Source organism: Oryctolagus cuniculus, chromosome 1, assembly GCF_051225735.1.
Source record: "Oryctolagus cuniculus isolate XC-2025 breed Fujian yellow rabbit chromosome 1, ASM5122573v1, whole genome shotgun sequence".
NCBI lineage: Eukaryota > Metazoa > Chordata > Mammalia > Lagomorpha > Leporidae > Oryctolagus > Oryctolagus cuniculus.
Genome location: NC_142867.1, coordinates 129,005,558 through 129,025,392, shown reverse-complemented (window position 1 = coordinate 129,025,392; position 19,835 = coordinate 129,005,558). Strand labels below are relative to the sequence as shown.

Below are 19,835 nucleotides of genomic sequence, written 5' to 3'. Positions count from 1 at the left end.
CGGCCATCTTCCACTGTTTTCCCAGGTGCATTAACTCAGACCTGGATTGGAAGTGGAGCAGCCAGGACTTGAACTGGTGCTTTGATGTGGGATGCCAGCACGACAGGTGGCAGCTTAACCACTGTGGTACAGCACCGTCCTGTGCACTGCTTTCTAACTGCACCTGGGGAAGCTGAATCACTCACTCTGCGCCTTCATACCTCAGTTTCCTCATCTGTAAAACAAGGACAAAGCTTTGGGGTCCCAGGGGTTTAATGATTCAATGAACTAACAAGTGTGTGAGCATTCTGGAAGCCACAGATCACCACTGTGGCATCCATAGTTTTAGCACTAGGGAGAAGGTGAATTGGCCTCTTTATATCTTCTCATCTGTGTCCCAGGAACCGAGAGCACTGGGTGCCAAGGGCACATGAAACAATCTCTTGTGTGAACAGAGAGCCAGTCAGCCAATCAGGAGATTCTCCAACAGGACACAGAGCAATAACCAAAATCCAGGCACGGGCATGAGTATATGTGCCTATGAACACATGCGCTTGTTGGGGTGCGGCCATGAGCACACACGTGTGAACACGTGTGTCCAGAAGTGAGCCAGCTGCCTCATGAAGTCACACAAAGGAGGCTCTGTGCTTTGCCAAGACAGCCTCAATGAGTTGTCAGAACAGAGCCTCAAGCCCAGCCAGTTTTCCCCCGATTTGAATGACAAATATCGCATATGGAGGGAGGGGGCAGCAGGTGCCTGAATCATCTTTGGTAGACTGGCCTCTTCCCAAATCAGCAGCTTTAGGAGGGTGGTGAGTCCCAGGGGAGGGGCACCCGGACTAGGGACCTGTGACGCCATTTGGCCCAGGTACACACACCCCCTCAGCATGGCTTCTCTCTGCTTCCCAGCAGCCAGGAGTTCTGCTGGAGGAGGCAGAGGAAAGACAGGCCGAGCCCCCCATTCCAGGCCCTTTCCAGGCTGCAAGGTGAAGTCACGCTACTTTGGTTTATTGCCAGGTGGTGTACACAGTTTTTTTTCCTTATTATCCTAAGAACCTACTGGGAGAAGCAATGTTTTTATTTCCACTTTACAGGTGGAAAACCATGGCTCATACAGCAAGGAAGGGGGAGGCTGACAGGATGCCCAGGCCTGGGCCCTCCCTATTGCTGCACTGTTCCTCCAGGGACCATTCCTCTCGGACTGAGGGCAGCAAAGACGTGAGGACTGTCTGAGGCTGGGGCACGGCAGGGCCTGGACAGGCTGAGGAGCTGAAGGCAGGCGTGGGCCGTCTGCATGGCTGTGATGGACACACTCTAAGGGGAACCTGGTGTTTGTGCCTCTGTGTAACCCTGCTCCTGGGGTGCGGATGGCACCGATGAATGTAGCAAAGTGAGGGGCTGTCACCCCAGGATTACACTGTGTTATGCAAGCCTCCTGTTTGCCCTGGACTCCTTGCTGGCTCGATGAATACACCACGTGGTGAAGGGCCCCTAGGAGCTGCTCACAGCCTCAAGCACACAGCCAGCAAGCAGCCATGGCATTAACTCTAGCCTAGCTGGGCAGTGGTTCTGCCAAAGCCCAAGTGGGCTTGGACACAGATTCTCCCCCAGTCTGCCTTCCGCGTGAAAATGCTGCCCTGGGGCCAGTGTTTTGGCGTAGCAGGTAAAGCCACTGCCTGCTATGCTGGCATCCCATATGGGCACCAGTTCCTGTCCGGCTGCTCCACTTCTGATTCAGCTTCCTGCTAATGACCTGGAAAAAGCATCAGGCAATGGCTCAGATGTCTGGGCCCTGCCACCTATGTAGGAGACCCGGATGAGGCTCTTGGCTTCTGCCGACCAAGCCCTAGCTGTTGAGGCCATCTGAGGTGTGGACCAGCAATAAAAGATCCCTCTCTGTCTCTCTGTCTTTCTCCCTCTGTGTGTGTGTGTGTGTGTGTGTGTATCCTTGTCTTTGTGTAACTGACTTTTAAATTAGTAAATAATATAATAGTAGTAGTAAATAATAAATAAAATAGTAATTAGTAAATAATGCAGCCCCTGCAGCCCTCCCAGGCTTGTGAGACTCCTGGGCTAGGCCTGTACTCCTGACCTGTGGAAGTTAGGAAAATGGGCTGTTTTAAGCTACAAAGGATAGGCCAATTTTTTAAACAGCAGCAGGAAGCAAATATGCTTGCCCTAGGAGTGAGCTTCCTTCCAAAAGCTCAGAGCAAGGATGGGAAGACAGCAAAGAAGGTGGTCAGGTCAAACCTCTCCCCTAGCCTTGGGCTGGGTTGGGCTACAGGGTTCTTTGCAAAAGCTGGTCCCTAGTGCACAGCCCCAGACAGGCTCCATCCTCATGGCTTCCCCATCATGCAGGCAAGGGCTGAGGGTCCTGTGCTGTCTTCTGTGTCCCGTCGGTGGCCAGTGCATTCCTGCTGATGACCTCCCCCTCCCAGCCACAGAGTGGCAACTCCCTCCACTCCAGAGCAGTCGCGCGTCGTGGCCTTCTGTCTGTATGCTACTTCTTCCCTGGGGTCCCCCATGGTCATGGCTGTCATCCACCTGTCCACAGCTCTCCATCTGTCCATCTCCTTGGCTGCCCCCCTCTCCCCAGGGCTGTACCTTTCCGAAGAGCCAAGGAAGGGGTCATTTGTGTGCTCACTCCCAGGCCCATACAAGCCCCAACAGAGAGCAGCCATGTGTGCTGTGTCCACAAGATGAAGCCTGGTGCCTGCTTTCAGGGCCTCCTGCCCAAAGGTTCTGTGGCGACTGTGTACATGTCTGCCCGGAGACCACTCGCAATGTGATCTGGGGAGCCGCAGACACAGCTGGTCCAGTGTTTTGTTCTGTTCAGATCCCTGCAGTGAACCTGGACGGGTGTTCACTTGCAGAGTGCCATAAATCAAACTCCAGTTTTCATTTTTCACAGGGTCATACTCCAAGTATAAACCAAAGGCTATTTGTAAAAAAACAAAAAGGAAAACAAAAGAACTGCCTTAAAAATACAACAACAGTGAATTATGTTTCTTTCCGTGTTGATTGGAAGAAAACAAAAGCAAGAAAGTGTTATTTACCATAGCCTGAATGGACCCGCTTCCCTCTGCCCAGGTTCTTGGTTGGGTTTCCTGGTAGGAGGAGAACAGGACAGTGTAAGATCTAGAGTCCACCGTGTCCTTCCTGTGTGATGGTCCACGTGGGGAACAGCAGCAGGCCAGGGCCACAGGCAGGATGCAGGCATCGCCGAGCACCCTGGAAGCAGCCCGACCACAGCAGGTGGGAGCCAGCGTAGTCAGGATGGGCGGGGGCAGCTGGATCCAGAGTCCACGGCCCGAGGGTGAGTGCCTCTGAGCAGGGTTGAGCATGCGGCCTCCCTAAGCCCCGATGTCTGTGCAAGATGGGGATGGGATCCCCCTGTCTGCCTCACGGGGCTGTTGTGAAGAGCACAGGACCTGGCTTTGTGAAAAAGGGAACCCCACTTGTCCAGTGTGGGGTGCAGAGTGGAGTCTCCCCTCCAACTGGCCACCTCCTTCCCTTGTGAGTCAGGTCAGAGTGGAGAAAGAGAAACAGGAGGCCTTCGGGACACAACAGCTCCCTGGATGCCCCCTGGCATTCTGGGTTGGTTCTGGGGAGAGGCTGGTGGCTGCAACGCGGTGGCCGGGGTGGGGCAGTGTGCTGGAGGCTGCAGGGCTGGGACTGGGTTAATGAAGTATGGATTGACTGGGCCGGGAGCTGATTAGCTCTGGCATTGGGCTTTTCCTGAGCAGTGCCACAGAATCAATACTAATCCCTTGATCCCGTTAGGGCACCAGCAGATTCCCTGGGACGATGGCTTAGCATCCCTCACTTTGGGGAGACTGCCTGGGGCTGGAAGGAGAAGCTGGAGCCTTCGTCAGCTACTTCCCCTGCTCCCCTGCCCAGAGGGAGCAGCTTCTTCCTCCCTCCAGCTTCTTCCCAAGCCCAACTTATTCAGTGAGGCTGGTGCAACCCTCTGGGCTCTTCACTGTCTGCCGCTCAGCTGCTGCAGAACCGTACCTCCTGGATGCTAGGGGACAGACGTGGACAGCAGAGGCTTTCTGAACTGGTCCCTGCTTGGTTGACTGGGCATGTTGACCCAGTTCTGCACCCATCTGACCAGTGCCTGTGCTGGCGTGATGCCAGACTTCCCTCTGCTCACTGGGCTCAGTAACATTTGACAGAGGTCTTCCTGTGGTCACTGCTGTGGCATAGCGTGCAGACCTTCCAATCCATGTGCAGAAACGTGCGAGTCATTTCTATGAAAGCTAAGTTCAATGCACTCAAAAGAATCCAAGCGGAGTGAGTCTGGAAACAAGTTCTCTGAACTGGTGGGTTTTGATGGGGAACATCATCCGTGTTCTGGAGGGGACTGCTCTCGGCTTGCTCAAGTGCCCTTGGTTCTCGAAGAAGCCGAGTAAAGAGGGAGCAAAGCGAGCTCGATGGCAGAAAGTCAATGCACGCCTCTTGTCAGCTGACTCTCCCGCTAGGCAGCAGTGGGGAGTGTGGATGCTGGAAAAATGGTCACGTGTTTCTCTGTAGTGAGAAGCATCAGCCATTAGCTTTGCAAACGTTACTTAAATTGAGATGTGCATGCTGTGTGTGTTATCACGAAAGAGTTCTTGCTCCAACGGGCCTTTCTGATTAACCACCTAACACCTTGCCAGTCTTACTGGGTCAAAAGGCTTTTGTCAGCTTCCAGACGGGAACAGGATGGGTGGGTTCTGAGCAGGTCTGTCACAGGTGCACACGCACAGGCAGGTGTGTGCACATGCATGGATACATGCACAACCCCTGTACACGCTACCTGCCTGGGAGTGAGCTGTGTGTCCTCAGCGTCTCTGGGGACTGCAGGAGGCTGGAGGGAAGTCCTGCTTCCTCCCCCATGTTGCTGTGTTGCCCACAGGCCTAACCCAGCTCCGTGCTCATACTCCCTGAAAGGATTAAATAAGCCTCTCTTTTCAGAGACTAGGGGCATTGATGAGACCTTCATCCAAACACCTGCAGGCTCAGAAGGCCTTTCTGTAAAAACTGGCAAGTCTTTTTTTTTTTTAAGATTTATTTATTTATATGAAAAGCAGAGTTACATAGAGGCAGAGAGAGGGAAAGAGATCTTTGATCGGCTGGTTCACTCCCCAACTGGCAGCAGCGGCTGGAGCTGGGCCAATCTAAAGCCAGGGGCCAGGAGCTTCCTCTGGGTCTCCCACACGGGTACAGGGGCCCAAGCACTTGGGCCATCCTCCACTGCTCTCCCAGGCCATAGCAGAGAGCTGAATCAGAAGTGGAGCAGCTGGGACTTGAACCAGTGCCCATATGGGATGCTGGCACTGCAGGAGGCATATTACCTGCTAAGCCTCAGCGCTGGCCCCAGCTGGCCAGTTCTGAATTAATTCACACGTTGTCCTGGCTTCCTTGGGCCCAGCCACTCCTGGGCAGATCAGCTGTGCCTCAGCCTTGGACAATCAGAGCCATCCGCCTGAGTCCCAGACACCCTAAGACCTGCAGACCAATTCCTGTGGCTGAGTCTTCTCAGAAGTGGCCATCCTCCAGGGGCTCACTGGCCCTGTCATGGTGAACCAGTTCCATGGAAGCTGATGTTACATCACCCTCTTGGCCTTGCCTCTGGCCTGATGCCCACCTGGACCCCACGCTCCTCACGTAGGACATTTCTTCATCCCCATGGAGCCCTTGCTGTGCTAGTCTCCAGCTGCTAAAATGGCAGCTGTGAAAATTCACTCAAACTCTCCCAGCAGCCTGCATGCTTTAAGGGTGAGGGCAGAGGCTGAAGGGGCAAGCAGTTGGCTGCAGTCGCCCTCATTGCCTCTACTCCTCCTCCAGTGGCCACCCCCACTCAGCCTACAACACATCTCCATCTACTGGAGGCTCTAAGAATGCCCAGTGGGGGAGACCTTCCCATGCCTTCACCTGCTGACCGCACTCCCCACTGGCGACTGGTCGGTTGGCCACAGACACACACAAGTGTGCATCTTGGGGTGGGGAGTTGTAACCCACGGCATCCCCTTGCACACATGCACACACCAACACACCACGTCCTGTCTCACGTGAGACCACTCCTTGCCATGCCCATCCCTCAAACACCTCATCCTCCGTGCCCCTCTCCTGGATGCGGCCGGGCCTTTCTCCACCTCAGTGTTGATTCCTCTGCCTGTTCCTGCCAAGGGACTGCAGCGGTCCGGGCTCACTGGTGGGGTAGCCTTTTGCCTCTGCTCTTCTTCCCAGCTCTCAGCAGAAGCTGCAGGCACCCAACACAGGTCACCTGTCAGCTGCATCTCAGTCAGTGGGCCAGGATCTCCACACCCAGGCACCATTTCCCAGGAGCCTGCCCCCTGCTGGCCAGGTGGTTTTCTCCAAGGCTGGGGGCTCTCTGTGTTCTGCTTAATAACTGCCTGGTAATTGGCGCGACTATGCTTATAATAGCCTCCATTAAAGTTATGGGGGTTTCAAGCTGTAACGGCTTCCAGAGTGATTAATGCACAACTGGGTTTATTGCTGAGGTTTTTAGAGCTTTTCTTCCTCATGACCCCTCCCTCTCCAGAAAGACAAGACGGGATTAGAAAGCCCCCTCTGCCCCCTTGCAGCGAGCCTCCACCCTTCCCAGGCTCCGTGCAGGTGCTGCGACCTTGCTGTGGGGGCAGCTGTGGTGGAGGAAGGAGACTCAGATCCAGTGCTAGCTCAGGCCCGAGAAAGCACGTGGCCTGTGTGTCCCCTGTCTCCCAGGTTCTGAGGGGCTACAGCGCCTGGGACTCTCATCCTGTCTCATCCTAATGACAGCATGGAGTCCAATGGCCTGGATTTCATGCTGGTTCCACCAGGCAAGTGACCGTCTCTGTAAAACAAGGTTCACAGTAGTACCCAGAGCCTGGTGGAAGTGATGTGTGGGGTGGGAGTGCAGGAAATGTTGAGCCTTGTCTTTGGACATCATGAGGGTGACAGGAGAGCTCATTAGTGAGGATGGTCCAGCACACATGGGAGGTTGAGTGGACATGAGAGGCAAGAGCCTCAGCATAAACCAACCGCCTGCAAGGCAGCCCCCACTGGGCTCCCCTGGCGTGGGCTGACTTGGCGTGGTGTCCGCTTGCTTTCCTTGGCTCTCTCCACCCTGAAATTGGAGCCTTCATGCAAACCAAGGACATTCAAGAAAGGTCCGCTGAGAAGCTCTGAAAACAGAAGAAAACTTTCTAGAGCTTGTAGAAGCTGCAGCCAGGCCCACCCTCCCCGCCCTGCCCCGCCCCTGCCCCATCTTAGTCCTGATTCTACTGCTGTACCCGAGTCCCTGAGCCAGGGTGACTTATCAACAAAAGAGGCTCTGGTTCTGGAGGCTGGGAACGTGGCATGGGCAAGAGCCTTGTGCCACTTCAGCTCCTGGCAGAAAGTAGAAAGGAGAGCAGGTGGTGGAAGGGAGAGCAGGGCTCGTCCAAGAACAAGCCTACACCCACGAGAACAGCGGTAGTCCTTAACCTAACCACCCAGGTGCCTTGGAGAGTTTCCCTCCTTCCCACACTGCTACTGTGACAGACTCAATGACATGTTTCAGAGGGAGGGGACAGGCCATATACAAACCACAGCACTTCCCACCCCTCACCATGCACAGCCTAGGATCCCACCAGTCATGGGTGATCCACATGATCCATGGCTGGACGTGGAGCCTTGTGCAGCCCTGGAGCAGGGGCTGGGCTCTGCCACTTTTGGGGCCAGTGCAAGGGATCTGTCGGGGACACAGCTCAGAATGGCAGAGTCTCCTGGATGTCCCCTGTCAGTGGTCCTTGCCTGCGGCATTTGAAACATTTTATTTATGTATCTGAGAGTCAGAAAAACAGAGAGAGAAATAACTCCTATATGCTGGTTTACCCATCAAGTGCCCAGGGCTGAGCCGAGGCCAAAGCTGGGAGCTGAGAACTCAATCCGAGGCTCCCATGTTGGGGGCAGGAGCCCAATTACTTGAGCCATCACTGCTGCCTCTAGGGCCGCATTAAGCAGGAAGCAGAATCAGGAGTAGAGCTGGACTCAAACCAGGCACTGTGCCATGAGATATGCGTGTCCCAATGACTAAGGCAATGTCTGCCCTGCCTGTGGCCTTCCCTGTCCCTAAGGAATGAGGGGTGACTTGGAGGCCAAGTGGAGGTGGCCGGAGGGGACAGGGCTGCCAGCTGCCTGGGGAGGAAGGTGCTCCTTAGGGGAGGGTGACCATGTCCTTGCACGAAGCAGCTGAGCTTGTGGAGAAAAGACCACTGGGGAAGAGAGCTGTCTGTTTCCATAACTCGGGGGCCTTGCCTTTGACTCACCAAGATGAGAGCGCATGCTGGCGGGGCTGGGGCAGGCAGCTCAGCCTCTGAGATGTCACTGCAGACGCCCTGGCTCCGGGGGTGGTGGGCACATCAGGGTGGCCAGGGCTCCCTCCGCCCACCTCCCACGGACTCCAGCTGCAGCTTGCACAGCACAGAAGTGAAGAGAAAAGGAGGAGAGCGATTGTGACCAATTCCAAGGTGGTCATGAGTTTGCTACACCTACTCCCCTTGTCACATGAAGAACCAGTCTCTGGTAGTGGGGTGGGGTGGGGCGGGGCTGCTGTCACCAGGTCCTCGATGGAACTGAGCGGACATCTGAGTCAGGCTCCTTCTCGCAGAGAGCACCTTCCCCGGTCCCTGCTGCTGCCCTCTCCCCACCACGTGGCCACCTCTTCCCCTGCTGATGCCCAGGCCAGGATCTGTTGGCTCCGTCCTGGTCCTACACAGGGCAAGCGGGCGTTCCGTGAAACTTCCCCACTGACACTGACAAAGGAAGGCAGTCACAGCATTTCCTCCCAGGGGCTCCATCCTCAAAAGAGACCTCCCACTTTTGACCCCCTATATCCAGACAATGAAAAACAAAAACTCATCTGGGCCCAAACATTTGGACATTATAGCATCTAACATTTATTGTGCAATTGTGTGTGTCAAGGGTCATCCTAAGGGCTCTCTGGGCACTAACTGTTAGTTCTGAGAATTGTGAAAGAGGGGCTGATGGTACCTATTTTGTACACAAGAAAATTGCAGCAGTCATATAGTTTGTGGATGGCAGAGTTGCCAAGACAGGCGTCTCTGAAACCTGTGCCTTGGACCCTACTACTAACTGGTCTGGCTCCACGTCTCTGTGCCTGTGTGTCACAGGCAGACAGAAGAGGACCCCAGGAGGTGGGCGTGCAGTTAGGAAGCCCCTGTCCTCTGTGCTGTGTGTCCCAGACCAGGGCTGGGCACTTGCTGGGCATCCACCCCTTGTGCTCTGGTCTCTGGCCATCCTCCTCTGCTCTCTCTTACAGGTGTCCATCTCCCAGGGCTCCTGATCCCACTCCTGGACAGCTGCCCCTTCTCAGACTCCAGTCGGGCCGGAGCCTGCAAACCTGCTTCCGCAATGGGTGGGTTGTGAGTGCTGGTAAGACCTGCTAGCCAGCCTTCAGCTTCTCTGTTCTCTCCGTGTCTGGCCGGCCAGCCCATGCCTGTTCTTTTCTCCCCTGTGCTGCTGCCGTTGCCCCGTGGCTGCCCGCTCCTGACTTTACCACCACTCAGGTAATGAGGAGCTGTGGGTGCAGCCAGCCTTGGAGATGCCGAAAAGACGGGACATCCTTGCAATCGTCCTTATCGTGCTGCCCTGGACACTGCTCATCACCGTCTGGCACCAGAGCACCCTCGCGCCCTTACTCACCGTGCACAAGGGTGAGCTTGCCTGCCCCCAGCCCAGCTTCCCGTAATGAGCACAACCCCAGCTAACATGGACAGGTCCTCTTTTTGTCCACCAAGCAGCTTGGCCCGTTTCGGGGCCTTGGTCCCGTGTGGGAATCTGATAGGTGCTACACTGTTCCAAGATGTACTGGGACCTGTTTGAAGCAGAGATGGCAGGTGGTAGCAACTGGGACAATCGCCTGCAAAGGAGAGCTTGTTACTCCTGGTTCCGAACAGAAGATGGTACACCTGGCCCAGCTGGACCACTGGGAAAGCACTGGGTGGGTCAGGAGGCAGGAGGCAGTGGAGGCAGTGTTGTTTTGGCAGGAAGGAAAGAGAGGCACAGTGACCAGCTGAATGGGCTTTGAATTGGAGAGTTTGAGTAATGCCGTTTAGGGCAAGGAAAGATGTGGAAGTTCCATAAAGGAGGTGATGTGGTGTGCACTTTGGATTGGGTGGTTGACCTGCAAAAGATGTCTTTGTGGGATAGTTGCTTAGCAGTTAGCACTGGGATGATGCAGTCCTTCCCTGAGTCCTCAAGGCCTCAAGGTGTCAAAACACCATACAATAGAAAATATTTATAAAAGAGAACACAACGGGGCCAACACTGTGGTGTAGCAGGTGAAGCCACTGCCTGCAGTGCAGGCATCCCTGTAGGCGCGGGTTCAAGTCCTGGCTGCTCCACTTCTGATCCAGCTCTCTGCTGTGGCCTGGGAAAGCAGTGGAAAATGGCCTAAGTCCCTGGGCCCTTCACCTACATGGGAGACCTGACGGAAGCTCTTGGCTCTTGGCTTCAGATCGGTGCAGCTCCGGCCATTGCAGCTAATTGGGGAGTGAACCTGCAGATGGAAGATTTCTCTCTCTCTCTCTCCCTCTCCCTCTCACTCTCCTTCTCTCTCTGCCTTTCAAATACATACATACATACATACATTAAAGAGAACACATGATCAGTGACATTGCATTCGATCTCAAGACACCCAAGGAGTGGAAGGGTTTCTGAACTGAATGGTGTTGTAAACCTTTGGAAGAGGGCATATTGTTTGCTTCTCGCTCTTTCTCTTTCTTAATATTTATTTATTTGAAAGGCAGAGTGATAAAGAGGGAGAGACAGACACACAGAAAGATCTTCTATCTGCTGGCTCATTCCCCTAATGTCTACAACAGCTGGGGCTGGGCCAGGCTGAAGCTGGGAGTCAGAGACTCCATCTGGGTCTCCCATGTGAGTGGCAGGGAACCAACAGCTTGGGCTGTCATCCAGTGCTTCCCAGGAGCATAAGCAGGAAGCTGGATTGGAGCTGGAGGTGGGACCGTATCCCAGGCCCTCTGATAAAGGATACAGACATCTCAATGGTGGTTTAATCCACTGCACCCTAACACCTCCTATTCGCTCCTCTTTTCTTGCTTAGGAAACCCTGATTTAGGCTTACCTGGTGGAAGTAGATTTGGAGAAAGAAAAAGACTTGCAAGCAGCAGTGGAAGCACTGGGGGTAGAACTGCCCCCTCCTGGCTCTGAGTCCTGAGGTTGCCGTTCCCTCTTGCATCCATGCTCCCATGACCCCCAGCCATCCAGTGTGACCATATCTGGTTGCCCCTTCCTCCTTAGCCTCCCCACACAAGCAGGTTCAACACTTCCAGGCAGGCAGCAGTTTTCTCATTGCAGTGTGCCTCACCTTACCTGGGGAGTTAAAATATGAAGGCATTGGAGCTCATCCCAGTGAGAGGTGGATGGCAGGGCTGGGATGGGGCTTATGGCCTGTAGCCACATGTGACTTGGATGCAGACTGTCTCCAGGAACCCACAGCCTCAGGCTGTGCTGCCCTACAGGGTTAGATGCCAGGTCCTCCAAACCCCAACAGTTTCTGAAGCCTCCACAAGGAAGGGCGCAGCTCAAGATTGAGACATCCCCGCTGCCCAGTGCTGGGCTCAAGGCCTTTCTATCTAGCATCAGTCTCTCCTCCCAACTCCAACGCCTCTCTTCGGGCTTGTCAGTTTAGAATCATTGTTATCCTGCACATACATCATTCCAGAGGGGTTAGTACTATAGATAAAGCAGTCAATCACCTTCTTGGTGGAGTTCTAGGACAGAAGGCATCTGGCTGTTTTGCTAAGCACTGACGTTACTGCTGGAGGATGAGGATGTGGCCTCTGTCTCCAGAGCAGGCCAGGAGGGAGGGAAGGAAAGCTGCAGTAGGATGTAGTGAGGGCTCTTGGAAGCCTTAGGGGACGGCACTGTGGTGCAGTGGGTTAATCCTCCACCTGTGGTGCTGGCATCCTATAAGGGTGCCAGTTCTAGTCCCGGCTGCTCCACTTCCAATCCAGCTCTCTGCTATAGCCTGGGAGAGCAGTGAAAGGTGGCCCAAGTGGTTGGGTCCCTGCACCCACATGGGAGACCCAGAAGAAGTTCCTGGCTCCTGACTTTGGATTGGCCCGTTTCTGGCCATTGTGGCCATTTGGGGAGTGAACCGGTGGATGGAAGACCTTTCTCTGTGTCTCTCCCTCTCACTGTCTGTAACTCTACTTCTCAAATAAGTAAATAAAAATCTTTATTAAAATGATTTATTTCTTTATTTGAAAGCATAGTCAGCATTAGGAAGAGAGGGAGAGACACAGAGAGAGATTTTCCATCCAGTGGTTCATTCCCCAGATGGCTGCAATGTCTGGGGGGCTGGGCCAGGCCAAAGCCAGGAGCCAGAAGCCTCATCTGGGTCTCCGACGTGGGTGCAGGGGCCCAAGGACTTGGGCCATCTTCTACTGCTTTCCCAGGCCATAGCAGAGAGCTGGATCAGAAGTGGAGCAGCCAGGAATTGCACTGGCTCCCATATAGGATGCCAGCACTGCAAGTGGAGGATTAACAAGCAAGGAGCTGGATCGGAAGTGGAGCAGCCAGGACTTGAACTGGTGCCCGTATGGGATGCCGGTATCACAGGCAGTGGCTTTATCCACTGTGTCACACAACTAGCCCCGGGCACCATGAAGCCTTTACCATTCAAGGCTGCAGAAGCCTGACACCCATAGGAAGGACAGAGCTTGGGCTGTGGACTTGTCCTAACACAGGGAGAGTTTTCCCTGAACACAGGTTCTCTGCCTGTGTGGGCTGACTTAGGTAGCAGAGAGTTGGGCAAAATGGCTCTCAGTCTCCTCGGGTCTCAGTTTCCAAAGCCTCCCTGATCACAAGAAAAATGCAACCTTTCGTCTGGGTCATAATCCTAGCACCGATCCCTCTTTTCTCAATGTTGTTCTCTTTTCACTGTCTGACTCAGAAACTCCCCCAAAAAGTCACCTTTGAGCAGCTATGTCTTTGCAAGCCTCGTCCCCATGCCCCCAGCATCACCTGTCAGCCTGGGCAATGCTCCTGCTGTTACTGTGTGTTTGGTTGTGACGTTGCTCCATGGGCACTCGCCACAAGTGAGAGCTGGTGTTGTGCTGTGCTCAGCCGTATCAGACTTCACAGAAGCACCCGACACAACCCAAGTCCGGGATCTCCCTCCAACCCGCCCAGATGTTCATTTCATCCTTACCATAGCCCCATGGAGCCGAGATCTAGTAGGGCTGGCTACTGCCCTTCCACACATGAGCAAGGGATGGTAACTCTGCCTGGCGGTGCTCTGAGTCCTTGCCCAGTCCACATAGTAACTCGATAACGTTAGATGCTGTTGTGAGCTCCATTCTACAGCTGCTGGAATCAAGATGCCAGAGGCCGAGTGACTGGCTCACAGGCGTACAGTTAGTAATGACAGAAGGGCGCGGTTTGAGCCCAGACACTGATTCCCGGGCTGCTGTCTAGCCACTAGCAGCTGCCCACCCCGACTGAGAGAGCGTGACAACAGCAAGGGCCACACCATCGTGGGTAGTGAGAGGGCCTGACGAATAGGAAGGGGCCCATGAAAACATGAATACAAAGGCCCTGACTTCATCCTGTGATAGGACTGCGGGGTTCCCAGGGAGCACAATGCCCAACATGTGAAGACGTCTTTGGTCAGCTGGAGCAGGTTGCCTCCAGGAAGTCAGACTTCCCACACCTGAGTGCTTGGCTGGAGACCAGGCTTCTCCATGTGTCACTCACTGCCCCCTGTGGCGTCCTAGGGCCTCTGGGTGAATACAGCTGGGTGCCAGGGCAGGCAGGGTCAGTGGCGTTGTGCCACAGAAGGCCCATGAGTGTCCAGGAAGCACCGAGGAAGAGGTGGACACGAAACCCACAGGAGAGCTTCGACAGATTTCCATCCTGTCCTTTTGTGCATGGCAAACTAGAGGGTTATGCAAAGTCAGGAATGGGAGATTCAGGATTCAGAACGACCTTGACAATGATGGGCAGGAACCCACTGCAACAAAATGCAGTGGTTAAAGACTAGGTTCCACACCCAGATTCCAAGAATTGATGATATATGGCTGGGAGAGGAGGGCCCCCCTTGATCAGAGGGTGGAGCCAGCCTCAGGCTCCTCCCAGGGCCACAGTGCAGTCCAGCCACTGCAACCCTAATGGGGTCCTGGGTTTTGTGGTCTCAGTGACACAGAGCAGGGCGATGTTCATATGCAGATGAGGGGGGTGTGACAGCCAGTGTATTAGGACCTGAGGATGCTATCTGAAGTATGGCCAGCTGCAGGAGGGAGTGAGGAGGAGGATCCCTGGAGTCAGAAAGAGGGAAATTCCTTGAGAATTCCAAGGATGGAGATTTCAACTTAGTGCTAACTCCAGGAGTGACTGGCTTCAGGCCTGAGGAGGCGCTGGGGAGGGGCGGCCTGGCAGGGGCTGGGGAGGTTGCACCCGGTGTCTCCTCCCACATGGCCTGTCTTCCAATTCTGCAGATGAGGGCACTGAGCCCCGGCACGACGCGCCCCCGGGCACAGACCCCAGAGAGTACTGCATGTCTGACCGCGACATCGTGGAGGTGGTGCGCACTGAATACGTGTACACGCGGCCCCCGCCGTGGTCTGACACGCTGCCCACCATCCACGTGGTGACGCCCACCTACAGCCGCCCGGTGCAGAAGGCCGAGCTGACGCGCATGGCGAACACCCTGCTGCACGTGCCCAATCTGCACTGGCTGGTGGTGGAGGACGCGCCGCGCCGCACGCCGCTCACCGCACGCCTGCTGCGCGACACGGGCCTCAACTACACGCACCTGCACGTGGAGACGCCCCGCAACTACAAGCTCCGGGGCGACGCCCGCGATCCCCGCATCCCTCGGGGCACCATGCAGCGCAACCTGGCCCTACGCTGGCTGCGGGAGACCTTCCCGCGCAACTCCAGTCAGCCCGGCGTGGTGTACTTCGCAGATGATGACAACACCTACAGCCTGGAGCTCTTTGAGGAGGTGCGGGGTGGGGGTGACAGGGGCTGAAGCGCATCGGTGGATGCGGGGTGGGCTCCCCTAGGCTGTCGTGGGTGCAGCTACATATGGACAACGTAAGCCCAGGCAGTGCGGCCAGGCTGCAGCCGCGCAGAGAGCAGAGAAGCAGGGAGATGGATAGGAATCCTCATGCAGGTTGAAGCATCCTGGCTGGTGGGTGAAAGGGTAGATAGGCGGTGTCTGGAGCGTCCAAACCAGTGGCCAGCCTCCAGGTGTTGTCTGAATGCGGCCCTTGGGTGTAGCTCCCCCATAGATCTCTTTGGTGGCATAGCTTGAGTTTATGGGCCATCTGTGTGGGTGGGTGGGGGAGGAGCTGTTTCAGACTCACAAGTGGGAAGATGAGAGGTTTTGTCCAGGAGAGAGAACGGGGCAACTGGGTCCTGCTGAGGTCTGAGAGGTCTGGTTTTGCCCGAGCCTAGGACAGGTCTGGCTGCAGGTGCCCATATGTACGATGAGTCGTCAGGCAGGGCCAGACCCCCTGTGGCTTCCGATGGCCCAGAGGCAAAGCTCATTAAGTGGATGGGTGTCATTCCTGCCCAGCAGACCCAGATGTGCTGACTCTGGACCCCCTTTGTAGATGCGCAGTACCAGGAGGGTGTCCGTGTGGCCCGTGGCCTTCGTTGGCGGCCTTCGGTACGAGGCCCCACGGGTGAACGGGGCAGGGAAGGTGGTTGGCTGGAAGACTGTGTTCGACCCCCACCGACCATTTGCAATAGACATGGCTGGATTTGCAGTCAACCTGCGGCTCATTCTGCAGCGAAGCCAGGCTTACTTCAAGCTCCGTGGAGTGAAGGGAGGCTACCAGGAAAGCAGCCTCCTCCGAGAGCTTGTCACCCTCAATGACCTGGAGCCCAAGGCAGCCAACTGCACCAAGGTATGAGCCTCTGCAGCACTGACTGCTGTAACGCACGCACTCGCAAGCCTGTCTCCACCCTCCTCACAGATCAGACACCTTCTGAGACTCCTGCCGGGGAAGGGAGTTTACCACCTGTAAGGTGTTCACAATGGAGGCAGGCAGGGAAATGGGGAGGTGTAGTCATCAGGGAGTCACAACCGAGGACTGCTGCCCCGCCCCCAGAATAGCTGTGCCCCACCACCTCCCTGCTGAGCACTCAGGGACATGTACACATACACATGTGCACCTGTGCTCACAGGTGCATCAACACCTATCTACACGTCCACACACACACACAGAGGAAATCTTGGGACTTGTCTATTTTCTGTAGCTCTAGATTACCTGTTTCCAAAAGGTTTTTTAGTTTTTATTTACTTTATTTATTTGAAAAGAAGAGGGAGAGAGACAGAGACAGACAGAGAGGTATCCCATCCACTGGTTCATTCCTCAAATGCCTGTAACAGCAAGGGCTTCAGCCATCACCTGTCTCAGTGCACTCAGCAGGAAGCTAGAATGAAGGGAGGAGCCTGGGTTCAAACCCAGGCACTCTAATATGGGATTTGGATGCCACTGTATGTATGCTCACCCATCAACAAATATTTTGAATACACCACATGTACAAACAGCAAGATTGAGGGGTATGTAGAGATACAGAACTGAAAAAAATCTTCATGGGAAGAAGGTGGAATAGAAGGCGGCAAAAGACATACTTGCAGGGTGTGGGAGGGAGCAGGAGGTAGCCTAGTGGTCGACAAGATGCCCACTTTGCTCTGTGCCTCTGGACACACAGATCCTGGTCTGGCACACGCGGACAGAGAAGCCCGTGCTGGTGAATGAGGGGAAGAAGGGCTTCACTGACCCCTCGGTGGAGATCTGAGCCTTGGACACAGGTAGGAGGGCAGACCTGGGTGGGTGAGGAGCAGGGCAGGGTGACACCAGGCTAGGACACAGCCTCAATGCCCCGGGGGATTTTCCTCTCTAATTGAGTTGTGGGTGGTCAGGCACACAAAACGTGGGCAAGAGTGGAAGAGGCATGGCCATTCTAAAGTTAACAGGTGCCCATTTTCACCCGCATGGCTGGGTCTCTGCCACCCCACACTTCTGAACACCCCCCACACCGCCTCCCATGGTCATAGCTGTGCTGGCCCTGGCACCCAGGCCACTGCAGGGGGCACTGCTGCTCAGACTCCTGCTCACTCTCCAGGCTCCTTGTCCTCCTAAGTTTGCCGCGTGCCCTCTGGACTTGCCTCCAGTCACCACTGTGACAAGAACCAGTCACTGCTGCACATCAGCACAAACGTGACTCTCAGCGGTCAGAGGGCAGCAGGAGGGGAAAGCACGGGAGCCAGGCCTGCGACTCCTCCATGTCGGACCTTACTTCTGTGTGCCTCATTTCCTTCATCTGTAAAATGGGTCATCGAGGGCACTGGGAACAGTCTGTGGCACAACCTAAGTCCTATAAACGTGTTGCTACTTTCATTTGCATCAGAAAAGGCCTCCGTGGAAGTAGGTCTCAGGAGCTACCACATTTCACAGGTAAAGACAAAGCTGGCTGGCTTTTCCATGGTTGATGCATTGGCACAAGTAAATTGTGCGGGTGACGGGCCATGCCAGGCGTGTCCCGGAGGCCTTCTGTGACCGTGCCCTGCCCCTTGACAGCACTCCGTAGATCAGATTCTCTGTGCTAGGTCATTCCAGGTAGAGGTGGGCGCTTGGACAGTGGGATCTGACCACAGGAGACAGCAGGGTGTCACACGACCTAATCTGTCCTCTGAACTTAGAAAGTCACCTTGGCCAGTGCCCACTTCGGAGGCCCCGGAGCAGAGCCTCGCCCCTGCCTTCCTCTCAACCGAGTCTCTGCAGACCCTGGGGGCTGGGGCCATGGTAGGGTCAGGACTGAGTTCCTTGGCCACACCAGCCATTCCCTCACTTGTCCCTCCTCTCCCCCACAGGAGCCTCCTTCTCAGACCCCATTCTCGGCCTTCCGCCCTTTCTCCATGGCTGATGGTCCCCCCAAGGCAGACTCCTAAGGAATCACCGTCACCCTCCTTTGTATTCTGGGGGTTCCAGAGTGCAGCCTGATGCCAGGACAGAGAATTCAAGCACAGAAATCCCAGACCTGCTGTCCTCTCCACCCGCCCCAACCAGCGGCCCCAGAGACAAGGGCCGAGGGTCCGGCAGCAGCAAAGCCGGCACAAGGCTTGTCAGAAGCTTCCTGAACGGATGTCCTAGAGTGATGCAGGTTTGGGAGGGAGGTGAAAAGACCCCATGGTCTGGGGCCTTAGCACGACCACCCAGGACTCCCAGCCAGGGAATTCTGAAGACCAGAGAGCAACCACTGGGCGTCCCACACGCCCCACCCCCTCCTCCACACCTGCTCTACCCAAGAGCTGCTCCCAAGTCAGACACACCTCTCTGGCTCTCCTCTGGTTCATGTTTACAGAGCATATGGTTGTCTTTGATCCCAACAGACACCCAGCCCTGCATGGGGGCACCCTGGCCTGCCGGCAGGCTCCCCCTGTACCTCAAGCTGTGGCAGGAGTGTAGTCCCCTCCTTTGCCACCTTCCCTCCAGCCTTCTCCTCCAGCACTGGCAAGGAGGTGGGCACAGAGCCAGCGCAGGTCCACTGACCTGGACTAAGAGCCACAGGACCCCTCTGTCCACACACTGCCTCCCCACTGCCCCTGGGGCGCAGAGCTGCCCAGGACTGGGCCTGGGAGAGGTCACCCTCTTCCTGTAAATCTTGAGAACTGCAGACCTCAGGGCTGGAGTGGGTGGTGGGCAAGGTGGTGAGCTCTAGCCTGTGGGGGTGAGGCAGGCAATTCTCCGACCCCTTCCTGCCCCCTGAAATGGAGGGAGGGGGTTCGAGGATAGTAGAAGGATTTAGGGAACGGGGCGGGGGGTGGTGGCAGGAGATGAAGGAGAAGGAGGCTGAGCACACGTTGCTTTGGGAATCATTCTATTTACACACAAACTGGGGAAGGACTTCTCACTGCTCCCCGTCTCCTGTCCTGCTGCCTGCCCTAGGGAAAGCAGCTCCCCAGGGCTCCCAGGCTGACAGGGGGTCTCTGGCTCCCGACCCAGCCGGGCCTTCTGGTGGTGATCATGCTCGTGCCCTGAGCCGGAAGCACAATTTTCCTCTAAACAGAGGAGAAGGAAAGGGCCCGAGCCTGTGAAAGAGGTGTTTATTTTTTAACTGCTAACAGCCCCCACCGCATTAAAGCTCACAGTCAGCTCTGAGGTCCACGCAGAACCGGCCCTGGGTAAGACTCAGTCGAGACCTTAACACTGAAATGTAGCACTGGCTGCCTATCTGGAAATGGACGTCGCTTCCCACAGTGCTCGTGAAAGCCCCTGGGGAAGCAATCCCTGAGCCACCTCCAGGAAGTGCTCCCAACCTCTTACCCTTTGGGCGACCCCTTGAAGTCAAGCAGGGTGGCAGGGGACACAGGTCAGGTGAGGGCATTCCACTGCCTCCCTGCTGGACACCAGCCCTAAATGTCGGGGTCGGTGTGGCTGGTCTGGGGACTGCTATTAGCCAAAATCCCAGGGCTCATTTTCACGAAGTTGATGATGAACAAAAAAATGGGGACTTTTTTTTATTTTGGGGGCAGATGCTAGTTCAGTTTTTTTGTTTGTTTTCACCTAACACCCTCTCTTAGCTGCATGTATATTTATTTATAATTATAACCCTGGTGGACTGCAGCCTTCATCTTTTTTGGGAATACGTTTTGTTAAGAGTCTTGTTTGCTGGCCAGCCCCCCGGAGCAGCCAGGCCAGGGTGGGATTAAGTCCTGAGAACGGGGGCCGGGGTGAGGCTGCAGGCCAGGCAGCCGAGCCATCTGGTCTGTTTTAATTTAACTGCATTTGTTTTCAAAATTAAAAGTCAAATATGGTTTTTAA

General features: G+C 55.3%; 1 protein-coding gene across 5 annotated transcripts in view; it reads left to right on the top strand.

Moving 5' to 3' along the window:
* B3GAT1 (beta-1,3-glucuronyltransferase 1) overlaps nt 1-19,835 on the top strand; it is a 29,662-nt gene extending 9,827 nt beyond the window's left edge. For 2 of the 5 annotated variants that reach the window (XM_051834502.3, XM_008248349.5), the window contains exons 2-7: nt 9,290-9,402; nt 9,537-9,683; nt 14,493-15,001; nt 15,615-15,911; nt 16,723-16,822; nt 17,885-19,835. In XM_051834502.3, coding sequence (XP_051690462.1) covers nt 9,572-9,683; nt 14,493-15,001; nt 15,615-15,911; nt 16,723-16,809 — 1,005 coding nt within the window. In that variant the 5' untranslated portion in view covers nt 9,290-9,402; nt 9,537-9,571 and the 3' untranslated portion in view covers nt 16,810-16,822; nt 17,885-19,835. Of the gene's footprint in view, nt 1-9,289; nt 9,403-9,536; nt 9,684-14,492; nt 15,002-15,614; nt 15,912-16,722; nt 16,823-17,136; nt 17,844-17,884 lie in introns of those variants that run through there. The other 3 variants (XM_051834501.3, XM_008248350.5, XM_008248348.5) reach the window with 2 other exon arrangements.